At 37.7% G+C, this 17,889-nt stretch overlaps 1 protein-coding gene across 10 annotated transcripts in view; it reads right to left on the minus strand.

Annotated features, from left to right (window-relative positions):
- The window catches only part of LOC126273157 (rho guanine nucleotide exchange factor 18), a 552,051-nt gene that overhangs the window by 194,435 nt on the left and 339,727 nt on the right, over window positions 1–17,889 (minus strand). For all 10 annotated transcript variants that reach the window (XM_049976619.1, XM_049976617.1, XM_049976623.1 and 7 more), the window contains 2 exons: window positions 6,306–6,379; window positions 3,560–3,675 (listed from right to left, as the gene is read on the minus strand). In XM_049976619.1, coding sequence (XP_049832576.1) covers window positions 3,560–3,675; window positions 6,306–6,379 — 190 coding nt within the window. The remainder of the gene's footprint in view (window positions 1–3,559; window positions 3,676–6,305; window positions 6,380–17,889) is intronic.

Consider the following 17,889-nt stretch of genomic DNA (forward strand, 5'->3'; position numbering starts at 1 on the left):
AGGCCTTGTTGGCTGATAGCTCTTCTGACAGTCTTTTTGTTGTGCCTATCTGCATCTCATCATCTCCAGTAAATTGATGTACGGTCTTTGAATTTTAGCAGTAAATCACACAACTTAGCACAACATTGCTCTTACAGTGTTTGTCACTGAAATTAAATGAGCATCTCTTCAATGTTTTCATGCTTATTAATTGAAACTGCAACAAACTGTGCTGCTCTCCTTGGGATCTTCTTTATCTGATATACTAACTTTACCAGCTAAAGATCCCAGTTTAAGTAGCAATACTGAAGTACTGCTACAACATGAGTTTAACAAGGAACCTTCTTCCTGGATGCACTAAACTTCCTCAGGATTTTTCCAATGAAGTTCAGCCCAGCATTTTCTTTTTCTAAATTTAGTTTTATGTTAATCCACTTTAAATTCCTTCATTTGCATATTCCCAGATATTTAATGAATGCAAGTGTTTTCAGTGATTGTTAAGAAAACATGTAATAAAATAATAATGGCCCTTTTGGCCTATTTATGCGCAATATGTTGCACTGGTACATATTAATCCCATACAAAGCATTGCAATCTTCCGCATGTCTTCCCACAGTTAACTAAAGCTTTCAAGCAATGAGACTTCTCTATGCAGAAAAGTATCAACTGTCAAGAGCCTCACAAAGCTTCAACTGTTATCTACAAGTCATTTAATACATAGAGGGTGATTTTGCTAAATGACGAGAGACTGCAGGCACGGCAAGGAGCAAAAAATTTAGATACATGGCTGAAATTCATGGTGTGTAGACACCATTAATTCCTTCACACAGTACAGTACAATGCAGTGCACAATACACTTTGTTTAGACCGCTGTTAGATGTGGTATTCCAAGCAGCCTGAATGGGCTTCTAAACCTGAATGAACACGATGCTGTAGCGCCATGCTCCAACCAAACTGGCAGCACGAGTGCACTGTTCCATTGTCAGCAGGTATGTGATAGCCTCTGCATTCATGACTTTTTTACAGGTGCCCCCAAAGATAGAAATATAAAGGATAGAGGTCCAGTGGCCGGGTGAGCAATGCGAAAGGACTATCTTATTCAATCCTTTTGCTGGGGAACATGTCGAGATGCATCCACGCAGAAATGGAGAAGTAAGCTGGAGCAATAATGTGTAGTAGTCAAATTACCCTTCGTACCCACCAAAGGCACGTCTTTCAGCAGGGAAGCTAGGGTCACCCTAAAGGAAGTGCAGATATGCCTCATCTGTGAGTGATTGTGGAAAAATGACTGCTCCCAGGAGGCAGTCACCAATAACTGCCACCCACGCATTGGCTGAACCAGTGCTGATGATTCACTGCTACCACGCCCCAGACACACTCTGTAGCCCACAGACAGGCATTATAAAGATCGATGATATGGCCCCCAGGAAATCTGTGAATAGGAGGGAAGATGCAAATCCCAGCATTGTGTGGTCTGTGCAACGAACCAGGGACAAACCCACCAAAGTAGAGGCATGTCCACAGATAATAAGGGCTGCATGTGTTACAAGTGACATGGATAGTGACAGTTGTCGCAAAAAACATTCCACATCATAGTTTGGCTAATCTGAAGCTGGCCGGCCATGTGCCTGGTGCTGATATTGGTGGACTGTTGAAGATCTTTTATCTCCACCTTCAAGCAGGTGTACCACATCTCCAGCCACATGTCCATTTGTCATTTTTGCTCCTTATCCTTTTGGGGACTGTATTCCACAGTTTGTCCCGTTTAGGAAAATCAACCTGTATCACTAACAGTAATAGTCCTTAATATATCCCCAAAGCTATTTTTACACTTATCCCTGGTAACTTTGCATGCCGCATAACTGTCAAAATACCATGTACAATACTCTTGAACTTTGTCCACTTATAATCAACATTTTTAGTCTCAGAGGTGGATGTTTGTTGTTGACTCCCCAAGTAATCCGAAACCTGTTTCTTGTTGCACTTACTAAGCAGAAGGCTGCTGTCTTTCTTCACAGCCCTATTGACACTCATTGTCAGTGACGCTCTGATTACCCTATGATCAATGATTTCCCACTCCATGTTAACCAAACTGAAACACTCTGGCCTGTTTGTAATCAGACGATTTAAGATGTTACGCTCAAAGCTAATTCTCTGACTAACTGCTCAAACTGATTTTCTGATTACACATTTGGAATATCACTGCATAAATCCCTGTACATAACACCCACTCTAATTACCTGCATCACCCTATTCATAGCTGGTTATCTGTAATCACCACTTAATACAATAACTGTGACAAAACAATTTGTGTGTGACCTTCTACAAGTTTATCCTGAAATTCTTCCACCACATGGAAACAAGCTTATCCTTATAATACGCATTCCAATCAAACTTTAAAACTTCACTGCTATTCACTTCTGTTTCAGCCATCTTTCTGTTCTTCATCTTATATTGGACATAATTACTGTCTATAAGCAAGATAGTTTGGGGACCTTTCCACAAACAACCCAGCATTAACTAATGCTATGTAACATCCTAGCAGTATTCTAAACATTTCCAAATCAAAACTGAAGAACTTCCTCATCACTCACTCATTCTATTGTGTTGAAGAGTTCCTGGACAAAAATTAAGCAAATCTTTTCTCAAATTGTTGATCATGCTAGTTTTTACTCAGCACCTCGTCATCTGCATGTGATTCATGTAAATTTTATTTGATCTATTATTAACATTTCTGACGTTAATTTCATGTACTGCTCATTCCATGACCTTGGACATGTCCTCCTTTTAATTTGATCCTATTGAGGGGGGGGATAATAACTTAAACAAATGCCACCCAGTGTCATGAATGGGACATATTATACCACAGAATGTAATCTGTTGGTTTGTGTGTGAGTGTGTGTGCGTAAACCTGACAGGTCGATGCCACACACACACTCAGTTTCTGTGTAGAGAGCATGCCTAAACTGTTGGGGTGACTGAAAAAAAGGGGGGGGGGGGGTGTGAGTGAGTGAGTGTTCTACATTATTGAGCTAGTATAATTACCTACATTCATACACCACATCCCAAAGTACACCCACCTATGGCCACCATCACTGTGGCTGGTGTGTTTAATGTCTGTGTGAGAGTGTACTTAATCTTGAAAAAGAGAAGCAAGTCGAAAAATAGTAATGTATCTGTAACACTAAGTGTTTCTTTGTACCACACAGCCATCATCTTTAAATGTATAGTTATCTTTGCTCTTTTTGTTTTATTGTTAATATCATGGAATTTTCATCACTGCATTTCATCTGATTCTGTATGTCATTTCCAACAGTCATCAATGTAACTTTTTTAAAGTGCTACTCTATTCTGGTATGGTCCTTGGAAACTATATTTGTTTGTCACTTTCTTTCAGTGTGCTCCATGATATTCTAATTACAAAGCCATTCTCTAGTAAAGTAATCTAAATGTGCAATGGTGCTCTAATCTTCTTCAACAGATCATTGTATTAACACCTAATGCATAAACCAACTACAAGCTATGAACTGGCTCATACATATTACAGGTACAGTGATCAAGGAAGAAATCCACCACTTACCTACTACTGGAAGAACTGTGATGATTTTGGCTCTGTGTGGAACTTGAGCCCCTCTTATTTCCTGACAGCTTTGATGTTGACATAACTGCAGGAAATGCTGTGCCCTTTCCTGAATTCTGAAATATAAAATAATATTCTTGTGATTTAGTTAACTGCTTCAATAACAACTTTAAAACATCAACAAAACACCAAGTTAAAAAATGAAGCTCATTTAGCTACATTGGAAGATCACATAACATCAATCACCATCCTGAACTACTGCACATTCATTTTATCATATGCAAAACATGTTTGGATTTTGAGCTGCTTGTAAGTGTGAGAATTAAACAAACGATATATAAACCAGAGTTACTTCAGTTTAGTAGAAATATCTTGAACAGACATCTCAAAATTTACAAATGAATACAACACATCATAACATAAAAATGCAAAATACAGCTCATAGTGACTTCGATATTACCTGAATTACAAAGAATGAGGCAATGTAAAACAAGAAATTTAAGCCAAGCCGAAAGACAGTACTTGCAAAGAGACAATCTTGTCATAGATGTGCAGGCTTTGTCTAGTAGCATCAAGCAAAAAAAGTGAGAAAGAAAAAAACTAAATGGAAAAAGTGGGCAATGACCATCCACTTCCTAGCGTCAGGAATATTTCTATTGATACAATGAAGCCAGATGTTTCAGCTGCCGAGAATTCCTCCAGGATGCATGGTGGTGGTCCACGGAACTCTTCTATCCCTGAGATTTTGTCCAAAGCTATGTTGGACATCTCCGAAGATGGTCCAACATAGCTTTTGATGAAACGTCATGGATAAAAGAGTTCCATGGACCACAGCCATACAACTCGGAAGAATTCTCGGCAATTTTTCTATTCCCTCTGGTAATGAGCGCACAATGGAAAGGGTAAATACAGAATTTACTATTTTCAATTATTGTTACTGATTCTTCAGTGTAATGTTATAGGTGAAACAATCTTATTTTCCTCTTCATCATGAAGGGAGAAATTTTCATCTCCTAAAACTGCAGCATTGGTGATAATCAAATGCTGTAACAGGTGCAAGACACTCATCTCTCTAAGTGAGAGCTGCCAAATTTTGTAGCTCCTTAAGGAAACCACAAAGGTTTGGAAACAGTAGTACACTACATGTAACACTATAAAAAAAGCTTAGTAATATGCAGTGGTTCCATAAAAATATACTATTTTTGTATTACATCAATAATATTCCATGCCAGGTTCAGTTAGATACCATCCTTTATGCAAATGACTCAATAGCGATAGTCTGCCATAAAACTGATGAAGGCTTAATCCATTGCACTGAGCAGACAGTTGGGGAAGTGGAGGCAAGGGTCAAAAATAATAATTTGAAATTAAGCTTTGTAAAAACAGAAACTGTTCATTACACCACAAAACAATCAGTACAATGTATAAGTGAAAAATACTATTTGGACAAAAAATTGGACACTGCAAAATGTCAAATTCCTTCGTGTGTTAGTAAATAAAAATATGTTATGGAGTTATCATGTAGACTGAACAGACTTGTGTGTGCCAAGGATGTGTTACGTACTATCACAGACTTAGCTCTAAAATAGAAAACAGAGATCTTAGGAAACTCAGCTCACTCTCTTCCTCCACGAGATTCACAGTGCTGTAGACATCAGCACTCAATTTGGTGTCATGTCCCTAACTTCAGGATGGCACCTGGCATTCAGTGAACAAAAATATGAGCTTAGCATGTGTTGGTACAGATTTGTGAAAAGATGATCTAACTTACAAAGGAAAGCGTTGGCATGTTGATAGACACACAAACAAACAAACACACACACACACACACACACACACACACACACACACACACACACACAAAATCCAAGCTTTCGCAACTCGTGGTTGCTTCATCAGGAAAGAGGGAAGGAAAGGGAAAGACGAAAGGATGTGGGTTTTAATGGAGAGGCTAAGGAATCATTCCAATCCCGGGAGAGGAAAGACTTACCTTAGGGGGAAAAAAGGACAGATATACACTTGTGCGCGCCACACACACATTTCCATCCACACATATACAGACACAAGCAGACATATGTAAAGGCAAAGAGTTTGGTCAGAGATGTCAGTCAAGGCAGAAGTATAGAGGCAAAGATGTTGTTGAATGACAGGTGAGGTATGAGCGGCGGCTACTTGAAATTAACGGAGGTTGAGGCTTGGTGGGTAACGGGAAGAGAGGATATACTGATGGGCAAGTTTGCATCTCCGGAGTTCTGACAGGTTGGTGTTAGTGGGAAGTATCCAGATAACCCGGACGACATCTTTGCCTCTGTACTTCCGCCTCGACTGACATCTCTGCCCAAACTCTTTGCCTTTACATATGTCTGCTTGTGTGTGTGTGTGTGTGTGTGTGTGTGTGTGTGTGTGTGTGCGCGTGTATACCTGTCCTTTTTTCCCCCCTAAGGTAAGTCTTTCCTCTCCCAGGATTGGAATGACTCCTTACCCTCTATCTTAAAACCCACATCCTTTCGTCTTTCCCTCTCCTTCCCTCTTTCCTGATGAAGCAACCATGGGTTGTGAAAGCTCGAATTTTGTGTGTGGAATGTTTCCCTCTATTATATATAAACAAAGATGCTGTAACTTACCAAACGAAATGTATATGTAATTGACAACATAGTCATTCATTTTTTGATGAACTCTCAAGTAGCTGTCATTATTTGGTGGTCACATTAAACCTAAGGTAACAAAAATAAAGCAGTTACTTTACCTTAGAAATCTTTGGTTTGCTACAGTCTTGAATCTGATCTTTACATGAATTCTGGTGGACAGTAGTCATGCAATCTGTAACATTAAAAAACTTTTTTAAAATGGTTTGTTATCTTTAATAACTACAAATAAATAAATTGCAGAGCTGCTATCAGCACACTAAGTGAAAGTATGATTACTTACTGAGAAAATGATAGTGAGGTTAGCTAACAGTTTTAGGGACCAGAGAGATCTGTCAAGTCAGAATATCATTTATGTGGTGCACACTTCTCTTCTCCATTCGTACAGTTGAAACAAGAACATCTGATACCAGTTGCAAGTAATCAAAATTAACTGATTGCATGACAACTCTAACATCTATTTGAAAACCTCATACATAAGTAACGTTCCAAGCATATCATCTATGTCTTCTCACTTTTATGATGTATATTCCATTCTTCATTTTCATTATATGACCCTGACAACTATCTCTCTTAAGAGGAAAGAAACATTTTTACCATTCTTTACATAGGATATTACAACATTAAGGGACAAGAGGGGAGGAAGGGGGGGGGGGGGGAGTTCTTGCATCGAGACAAGAGTACTACAGACTGAATTTGCTTTCACACGTGTACATATTTGCCAGATCATGGACTGTTACATCCTGATAAACACTCTAAACACTTATATATGGTGACACATTGCCTATCACTTTTGCCTCAACATTTTTTGCTGACAGTTTGAGAAAAAAAATCAGTAAACAAACACTGACCAAAGATCCCAAGACAAAACTCAACAGGCAGCAAGTCAACAAGTAGCCACCACAGCTTCAACAGTTTTGTACTTTCAGATGGTGTCAAATGGTTTTGCAGGTTTCCACGACAGAACAATGAAGTGTGTCTACATTATGAATGTCTGCTGCATAAGTTAATTTCTTTTTGGCAGCTAAACATATACTAATCCAATGTCCAGGTGCAAGCTGTGAAACTGGTCCTCCACCAACATTTTATCAACGCAGACACAATTTTGGAACATCCTTAACAATGTGAAAAATGTGCAAACATGACCTTCCCCTTATTTGTAGCACTAAGTCCTGTAGAAAGCCTGTAAGAATGTTTTTAATAAAGCCCTTGCAGACAGCACCTCTAAAACATGCTGGAAAAACATATACTACATTTCCAGTTTACCCATTAATCATAAACTGCTTCTTGTACCTAACATAGATTTTAATCTATCGACAAATGCTGATTGTGAAAATAGTAATTAATTTATGAAAATGACAGAGAAGACAAACAATGGATTAGCAGTCAGGGCAATAAACCTATCACAAAGATCCTTCTGTGGTTATGATTAAGTTGAATGTGATGTAGATATTTGAACTGTCCATGAAATATCTTTCATGTGATAGAGTGAGCAGCTTGTTCCTGGTAGTTATACACACAAATGTTGGCCACCTTGATCAACCAATAGGACAGTTCTTGTCTTAGCAATGTGAAAATAAATAGTGAATCAATCACATTCCCATTACCGTTCACATAGCAATTTACAGACGACCTACTGGGGATATAGACATATTCATTAATGAAGTAGAAACAATGCTAAACATTCTTTTTACTGAAAGAGCCACTGTAGTTGTCTGTGGGGATTTCAACATAATCATATGAGTGAAAGTAGGCTAACAAATCACTTCCTAAATCTATTATGTAGTTTCAATCTGTTGCCACACAAATGAACCCACAAGAATAACATATACTACAAACAGTCTTATAGATAATATATCTTCAAATGTACAATCCATAGAAGTAGAAGTAACAAATATTGATTTGGGGTTATCAGACCATAATGCTCTTGTCCTCCAAATTCCTTCAATGCCACTGCAAGGAAAAAAAAAAGTGCACTTCACATATAAAAGAAAGTTTTCCATTGAGAACAGTATAGAATTTACAAATATCCTAACTAGTGAATCCTGGGCAGAAGTGCTGTTCCTAACAAATACGAATGTTGCATGTAACACTTTTTCCTTCAATTTTCATAGGATATTTCAAAATTTGTTTTCTAAGGAAGCTGTCAAAAATCACATCACATTACAATACAAAGCCAAGTTCTTGGATCACAGCTGGCATCAGAACTTCTTGTGGAACTCTAAAGAGACTAAATACGAAATTGAAGGCATCGACAGATCCACAGTTCATAGAATATGTTAAGAATTACAAGAGGGTATATCGAAAAGTAATTGCCAAGGGAAAATCTATGAGTAATGACAACTTAATAAGATGGTCTGGTAACAAATCAAAAGCCATATAGGGTATTGTGAGGCTGAAACAGGAAATATATGTGAAGACTAGGATATCATTCTCAAAAACACAGAAAACTTCAATATTAAAAAACAAGATTTGCCAAATTACATCAAGAATTATTTCATAAATGCATCAACTACATTAAGCTAAAAAAAAACTATTTCCAAAAGCTGCTTGTAGCATGAGGATAGATCCAACAGATGAATATGAGGTTCAAAGTAATAAAAAGCTTGAAACCTAAAATACCAGCAAGAGTAGATGAGATGCACTTTTATGTCATAACAATGACAGCTGCACAAATCTCAAGGCCCTTGGCATACATGGCCAACTTATCACTTAGTGGAGTAGTTTCTGGAAAGGATGAAAATGTCAAAAGTGAAGCCATTATTCAAAAATGACGACAAGCATAACGTAGAAAACTATCGGCCAATATCCCTCCTGCCAGCATTTTCCAAAATAATAGAAAAATTAATGAAGCACAGAATGAACAAATATCTAAATGACCATAAGTTACTAAATAGAAATCAGCATGGCTTCCAGGCAAGTAAAAATACAGAAACACCACTAATGTGCGACACTGAACAAATAATCAAAAATCTAGAAAAAGACAACAGCATAGTTGGAAGAAATTTAGATCTCTATAAAGCATTTAACACTATCAATCATGGCAGTCTTTTAGAAAAACTGGAAGCATTAGGTATTCATGGGACAGGATAAAAGTGGTGTGAGTCACACCTACAAGACAGAGACAGGTAGTAGAACTGAGGTCAGGTTACTCCAACCAAAGAAAATGCTGTAAACAACTACTGATCAAGTAATAAAGGATGTCCATACGTGGTTCAATGCAAACCAGTTGACATTAAATGAAAATAAAACAAATTATATGCAGTCTGGGAAAATATGTTAAAATGTAAATCTTGATTGTTGTTGGGTGACAAGGCCCCAGACAGTGTGGCAACAACAAAATTGCTGGGGATACATTTAGATGAAAAACATAATTTTAATGATCGTGCAATAAAACTTGTGCAGAAATTTAACTCGGCCTGTTTTGCTCTTAGAATTATTGCAAATGTCTGTATCGCATAGGGTGCCAGGATGGCATATTTTGGCTATTTTCAGTCTCTTGAAACATATGGAGTAATATTTTGGGGTTCCACCACTTGCTGTCTAAAACAAATCTTCCTGTTACAGAAGACAGCTACACAAATAATAACACAAGACACAATGCAAACCCTTATTCAACAAGGTTAAAGTTCTAACAGTACCTTCGTTTCATATAAGAGGGAAACATTCAATGTGGGAAAAATATATCTAAAAACAAAGATGATGTAACTTACCAAACGAAAGTGTTGGTATGCTGATAGAGACACAAACAAGCACAAACACACACACAAAATTCAGGCTTCCGTAACCCACGGTTGCTTCATCTGTATATATGCGGATGGATATGTGTATGGGTGTGCGAGTGTATACCTGTCCTTTTGCCTCCTAAGGTAAGTCTTTCTGCTCCCGGGATTGGAATGACTTCTTACCCTCTCCCTTAAAACCCACATCCTTTCGTCTTTCCCTCTCCTTCCCTCTTTCCTGAAGAAGCAACCGCCGGTTGTAAAAGCTAGAAATTCTGTGTGTGTGTTTGTGTGTTTTATTTATTGTACCTATCTACCGGTGCTTTCCCGCTTGGTAAGTCTTGGAATAAGAGGGAAGAAGCAACCATCGGTTGCGAAAGCTAGTAATTCTGTGTGTGTGTTTGTGTGTTTTGTTCATTGTGCCTGTCTGCCAGCGCTTTCCCGCTTGGTAAGTCTTGGAATCTTTGTTTTTAATATATTTTTCCCATGTGGAAGTTTCTTTCTATTTTATATATATTAAAAACAAAGATTCCAAGACTTACCAAGCGGGAAAGTGCCGGTAGATAGGCACAATAAATAAAACACACACACAGAATTTCTAGCTTTTGCAACCGACAGTTGCTTCTTCAGGAAAGAGGGAAGGAGAGGGAAAGACGAAAGGATGTGGGTTTTAAGGGAGAGGGTAAGGAGTCATTCCAATCCCGGGAGCTGAAAGACATCCCTTAGGCGGGAAAAAGGACAGGTGTACACTCGCACACACACACATATCCATCCGCACATACACACATGACTATTTAGGCCAATAAATAATTCTGATAATGTTTATATTGCGGCAAAACTGAAAACACTGTATTTTATCCCCTAAAGTTTCTGTTAATTTTGTATATCTGATGGACGGTTGCTGAGAGTGGTAAAATCTTTACTGAATTATTGTAGTGAATATAAGGGCTTCTTGCCTGGGGAAGACAAATGTAAAGCTTTACGGCAATCCGACTATGCAGCTACAATACTGTTAGTACACATATATAAAAAGTTGTATCACTGTGTCTTGCATGACCAAGTATTATTCTTTGTACATTTTTTGTACGATTTTGTATGTATTATTCGTTTTACTATTTAATGGAAAATTTTGGTTGTTCCTTTTGCCCAAATTGTTTTCCATAAATTTACATGTATTTCTGGGCAACATCCATACAATATTTATTGTCTACAGATGGATAAATAAATAAATAAAATAAATGGTCAATTTCAGAATCTTACCCACCTCTTCATATAGTGACTTGTAATCACTGATTACAAATTTCGATGGGTGAATTTTACCTTGAAATGTGTTGAGGATAAACTTTCACTGATAACTCAAAATGAAGAATTCATGGACATCTTGTATCATGGACTTATCCCCTTGTTTTGGAGTGAAGAACAGAGTGACCAACCCACCCTACTCCACCTTTCCTTCAAGTTTGTAAAATGATTTTACATTCTTAGAAGTATAGAGTTTTAACTGGTAAGAGGATTCCTTGCACGTAACAGTATTAACAGTATAAATACCCTGTAAATTCATCTATGCCACTCACAACCCATTAAATAGGAAAAAAGAATGCACAACATTTTTCTTTGTGTGTAGGAGTCTTCAAATTGGTTTGATTCATGCCTCCACTACTTCCTGTCAGAGTAGTACTTGCACCCAACATTCTCAATACACTTTATCTATCATATAAAAATGTTACATTCCATCCTGGATTTTACATTGTTCGATGTAAAAATGAATATTTATTTGTTTGTCTTCCATGTGTTCCTATACCATTCAGCCTACTCCAATGAAACTTTGATGAATTGTTATGTGAATGCTCAAGAAGGCTGCTGTGAGTGTAAGAACCACCTGCCACCCACAGGGGTAGAAGTCAAAAAGGGGATGACATAGAAGCTTAACTGAGGAATAACTGGAGCAATTTTAATCAAATGTTGTACATATATGACTCACTATTTCTATAATTATTTTTATACAGATATTGAGGTGGAAATATATACAATAATCACCCCTGGGGAGGGGATGACAAGAAGTGAGTACAAAAATATTCGGTAATAGCTAATATTAGCATTGAATCAATAGTTTTAGGGATGCTAGACTTACTGGTGACAGTCCTAATGACGTTTCATCCCTAGAGGTGGAAATAACGAGTGGTGGTATGGGTGCAAAGACAGTGAGAAATCAGCTTATGTCTGCAATGCCTGTAGGAATTGCTATCAGAACTGTCAGAACTTACACATGAATCATTTGCTATCTGGGATAATTTACCGTGACAGTAAAACATGCTTACCACCCCTTTGGATGAGGGTTTGAGGTGAAAAGCCATGAAATAAAAACAAAATTCTGGAATGTCTGGAGAAATTTCATCCACATTTAGTACGCACGTGGCTCATTATGTGTATAAAAATACTGTGGGACTAAGATGCACCTGCTTCCATTATGGGCAAGGGTGAGGATGAGAGGGGATGGTGTATAGAAAAGTCTGAAAATGACCTGTTCACACTTCTTTCCTGCATTTAGTTGACATGGAATATTTTAAAGGGATAAAGTACAATCTGACTTATTTGCATTGCTCAGTGCATCAACCACATCATGAGAAAGAGCACTCAGTGAGCAAATAACATCCTCCTCATGTTTCAGGGGCAAAAATCATGCCATACAGCTCAATAACACAGACACACTTAACATCCTCTCTCTTATTGCATTGTGTAAAACCATGGAGAAGCATACAGGTGTCTACAACAGTCCTTTTTTCTTGAAACAACAGTGAGTCACTGGAAAATTACAAGTTTCCTCAGAATTCAAACAAAACTACAGGGTGAAATTTGCTAGTGATACAGCTGATATGTGTGTAGAAATATTTATGGAATATGTTAAATGAGTGTGAAATATATGTGACATGTCTATGCAGACGAAGCTGCAGACAAAAAGCTATTCTGTTATATATATTTCAATTTCTGCCTTTCCCTACACAGTTTCACCTCTACCTTCTCTTCTGCAATGACACAACTTATTCCCTGATATCTTTAACATTTGTCCTATCTAATCAGTGGTTTCCACAAATTGCTGTCCTCACCAATCCTGGACAGAGCCACCTCACAATTTACCCTACCAGTCCACATAATTTTCAGTGTCTTTCTGTAACATCACATTTCAAATGCTTTGTTTTTCTTCTTTTGGGTTTTCCCATAGTACAAAATTCACTCCTGTTCAATGCTGTGCTCAGCATAAACATTCTCAGTGATTCTATCCCAAATTAAGGCCTATGTTTGATATTAGTAGACTTACTTTAGGTGAGGAATACACTCTTACCTTTGCTGGTCTGTTTTTATATCCTCCCACGCTTATTCCATCATTTGTAATTTTGCTTCCAAGGCACTAGAATTATTCTTTTTTTGCTACTGTATGATACCCAATTTCAATGTTCAGTTCATCATTAATCTCTTTTCTGCTGCTCCTTATTACTAAAAGTCACTCTTTGTTTTACTTTCCATCCATATTGTGTATTCACTACACTCTTTATTCCATTCAACAGGTCCTGCAATTCACTAAGGATAGCAATGTAATCAGCAATATTATTATTGATACCTTTTGACCCTACATTTTAATCCAACTTGTGAAATTTTCTTATATTTTCACCATGTGTACATGCTGAACAGTAGAGAAGAAAGAGTGCACCCCTGTTTTTGGCCTTTTTAAATCTGAGCACTTCTCCCACAATCTCCAGTTCTTATTGTTGCCTCTTAGTTTTTGAACACATTTTATGTTAGCACTCGTTCCCTATAGCTTGTACCAATTTTTCTGAAAATCTAAAAAAAAAAATTTCGTCATTTTATATTCGCAATATAATTTTCTACACTGACAAATTACACGAGTAGCTTGACTTTTTAAAATCTTGTCTCCATTACCAAGGGCAACATCAGAACTGCCTTCATGAAACCTTTACCTTCCTTAAATCTGAACTGACCATCATCTAACACCTCAATTTTCTTCCCATTCTTATATTATAGTTGCCAGCAATGTGGATGCTTGAGCTGTTAGGCCAATTGTGTGACAGTTCTTGGATTTCACTGCCGTCATTACCTATAAGATAGTGTGGACAATATTCTTTTGAAAGTGTCTACAGTCTTACACGTTCTACACGAAGATTTGTTTGTTGACACTTCCCCCAATGACATTAGACATTTCAAACAAATGTTGTATATCCTTCTGCCTTGTTTGACGACTAGCCTTATAAAGCTTTGCCAGATGCTGGCTGCAATAATGGATCACCCATGTCATTCAAATCCTGACTCATTTGTTCTTCTATCACATCAGCACAGAGGTACTAAGTGTACTTTTTCCACCAATCTACTGTCTCTTCTGCATTTGACCATGTCTTTCCTTTTGTACTCTTGATGTCATCTTTGCTTTTAGTTTCACTAAAAGTTATTTTGCCCTTCTGAGGACCAATTCTTTTTCAATTTCTTCATATTTTTCCTAGAGCCATTTAACTTCAGTTTTGCTGCACTCCCTACTGATTTCATCAGAAGTCACTTATATAGGAGCAATTCTTTTTCTCCACCAAAGTCAAGTAATGCTTGGCATGGCCAGTGTGCACACACCCATTACAGTCAGCTATACTCAACCAACAAACTTTAACACACAACTCTCACACTTCACACAGGAAAGGTGCAGTTGTGCACCAAGGACAGCAATACCTTTGCAACTAAGCAGCTGAACCTGCCCTTCCTGCCAATAATACCACAAGCCTTAACTTTTTTTTACCCATATCTGTCAGTCCAACTTCTTTTTAGTGATGTCCATTCCTCTTCAACTGAACTGTCTATTGTTATATTCATTATCACAGTACGTACAACCTCAGAGAACATTAAATGCACTCATCATGCCTCAACACTAAAGTATCTTACTTTTTTTCAAACTGATCCTCTCTGATAATTTTTTTCCTCTTCCTCTCCATCACTACTAAATTGTGATGAGGTTTCTATTTGCTGCTGGGTATGCATTAAAATGCAGAATTTGACATTTTAAGAGAGTGCTTGTTATTACTAGCTGGCATTGATTGAAGAACTTAAGGTGTCTTCTTCCTCTGTCATTCCTACTGGTTAGCCCATATTTTCCTGTAACCCTGTCTCCAAGTCCTTGTTCTACTATAGTGTTCAAATTCCCTGTGATCATTATATTTTTATCTCAATTCAAATTCTGAGTTATCTACTCAATCCCTTATATACTCCATCTATCTGTTCATCTCCGGTTCATGATGTTGGTATGAATACCTGAGATGCTGTTGTTGGTGCTGATTTGCTGTCAAATTGAACAGTTCACAGCAGCTAACTGTTTTCTTAATTTCCTATTCCTTACTCCACAAGCAGCCTTATTGTGTAACAATTCTTAATCCCATTATACTATTTTCTGCTGCTGTAGACTTTACCCTATCTGATCAGAAATCGCAAACCTTCTTCCCAATTTATTGTTTTATTTTTTACATTTTTATGACATTTTCACAAAAGCATTTCACAATGCTATCACTGGTTTTGACCAGCCAATGAACATCTTCAGACTAAAAGTACATGCTACAAGTGCATCCCACTGCATTGTCAATACTACTCCCAATACAATGGTTATCACTTGCAACAAGTGCCTTTAGTCTAAAGATGACCACTGTCTGTCTGTCTGTCTGTCTGAAACTGCCTATTGCATTGTGAAAGACTCCTCCTCCTCCTCCTCCTCCTTCTTCTTCTTCTTCCTGTTTCAGAAATAACCAGCCTTCAGCTGTGTATGAAAGAGGAAGCCACCTGGTGGAATTTTGGAGAGAGCATTACTTAATCATAGCTAACACTTGGTTTAAGAATCATGAAAGAAGGTTGTATGTGTGGAAGAGGCCTGGAAACACTAGAAGGTTTCAGAAAGATTATATAATGGTAAGACAGATTTCAGAACCAGGTTTTAAATTTTAAGACATTTCCAGGGGCAGATATGGACTTTGACCACAATTTATTTGTTGTGAAATGTAGTCTAAAACTGAAGAAACTGCAAAAAGGTAGGAATTTAAACAGATAGGACCTGGATAAATTGAAAGAACCAAAGGCTGCAGAGTGTTTCAGAGGGAGCATCAGGGAACAATTGACAAGAATAAGGGAAAGAGATACAGTAGAAGAAGAATAAGTAGCTATGAGAGATGAAATAGTGAAGGCAGCAGGGGATCAAGTAGGTAAACAGACAAGGCCTAGCAGAAATCCTTGGGTAACACACGAGATATTGAATTTAACTGATGAGAGGAGAAACCATAAAAATGCAGTAAATGGAGCAGACAAAAGGCTTACATACGTGTAAAATATGAGATCAACAGAAAGTGCAAAATGGCTGAACAGGAATGTCTAGAGGACAAATGTAAGGATGTAGAAACATATCACGTGGGAAAGACAAATGCCGGCTACAGGAAAATTAAGGACACCTTTGAAGAAAGGAGAACCACCTGTATGACTATCAAGAGCTCAGTCAGCAAACCAGTCCTAAACAAAGAAGTGAAAGCACAAAGGTGGAAGGAGAATATAGATGTCTATACACGGGAGATGTACTTGAGGGCAGTATTATGGAAATGGAAGAGGGCGTAGGAGAAGATGAGATGGGAGACATAATATTGCGTGAAGAATCTGACAGAGCACTGAAAGACCTAAATCAAAACAAGGTCTCGGGAATAGACAACATTCAGTTAGAACTACTGATAGCCTTGGGAGAGCAAGTCATGACAAAACTCTTCCACCAGGTGAGCAACATCTATGAGACATGTGAAATATCCTCAGTCTTCAAGAAGAATATAATAATTCCAATTCCAAAGAAAGCAGGCGCTTGCAGCTGTGAGAATTACCGAACTACCAATTTAGCAAAATACTAACATGAATTCTCTACAGAACAATGGAAAAAACGAATAGAAGCTGACCTTTGAGGAGATCAATTTGGATTCTGGAGAAATATTGGAATACAAGAGGCAGTACTGATCCTATGATTTCTCACAGAAGATAGGTTAAGAAAAGGCAAACCTACATTTATAACATTTGTAGAAACAGAAAAAGCTTTTGACATTGTTGACTGGAATACTCCCTTTCAAATTCTAAAGGTGGAAGGAGTAAAGTAAAGGGAGTGAAAGGCTCTTTACAATTAGTACAGAAACCAGATGGCAGTTATAAGAGCCGAGGAGCTTGAAAACGAAGCAGTGGTTGAGAAGGGAGTGGAGGCAGTGTTGTAGCCTATTCTCCATGTTATTCAGTATGTATACCTAGCAAGTTGTAAAGGATGCAAAAGAAAAATTTTGAGTAGGAATAAAACTCAAAGGAGAAGAAATAAAAACTTTGAGGTTTGAAAATAACATCGTAATTTTGTTAGAGACATCAAAGGACTTGGAAGAGCAGCTGAACGGAATGGACAGTATCTTGAAAGGAGAATATAAGATGAACATCAACAAAAGCAAACTGGGGACAATGGAATGTAGTCTAATTAAATCGGGTAATGCTCAGGGAATTAGATTAGGAAATGAGACGTTTACAGTAGTAAATGAGTTTTGCTATTTGGAGAGCAAAATAACTGATGATGGTCGAAGTACAGAGGATATAAAATGTAGACTGGCAAGAAAAACATTTCTAAAGAGGAGAAATTTGTTAATTTCAGATAAAAATATAAGTGTTAGCAAAGTCTTTTCTGGAGGTATTTCTTTGGAGTGTAGCCATGTACGGAAGTGAAACATCGACAATAAACAGTTTAGATGAAAAGAGAATAGACACTTTCAAAATATGGTAATGCAGAAGGATGCTGAAGATCAGATGGGTCAATCATGTAACTAATGCAGAGGTACTAAGCAGGCTTGGAGAGGATGGAGTAGCATAGAGAGCTGCATCAAACCAGTCTTTGGACTGAAGACGACGACGACGACGACACGTT

Source organism: Schistocerca gregaria, chromosome 5, assembly GCF_023897955.1.
Source record: "Schistocerca gregaria isolate iqSchGreg1 chromosome 5, iqSchGreg1.2, whole genome shotgun sequence".
Taxonomy (NCBI): Eukaryota; Metazoa; Arthropoda; class Insecta; order Orthoptera; family Acrididae; genus Schistocerca; species Schistocerca gregaria.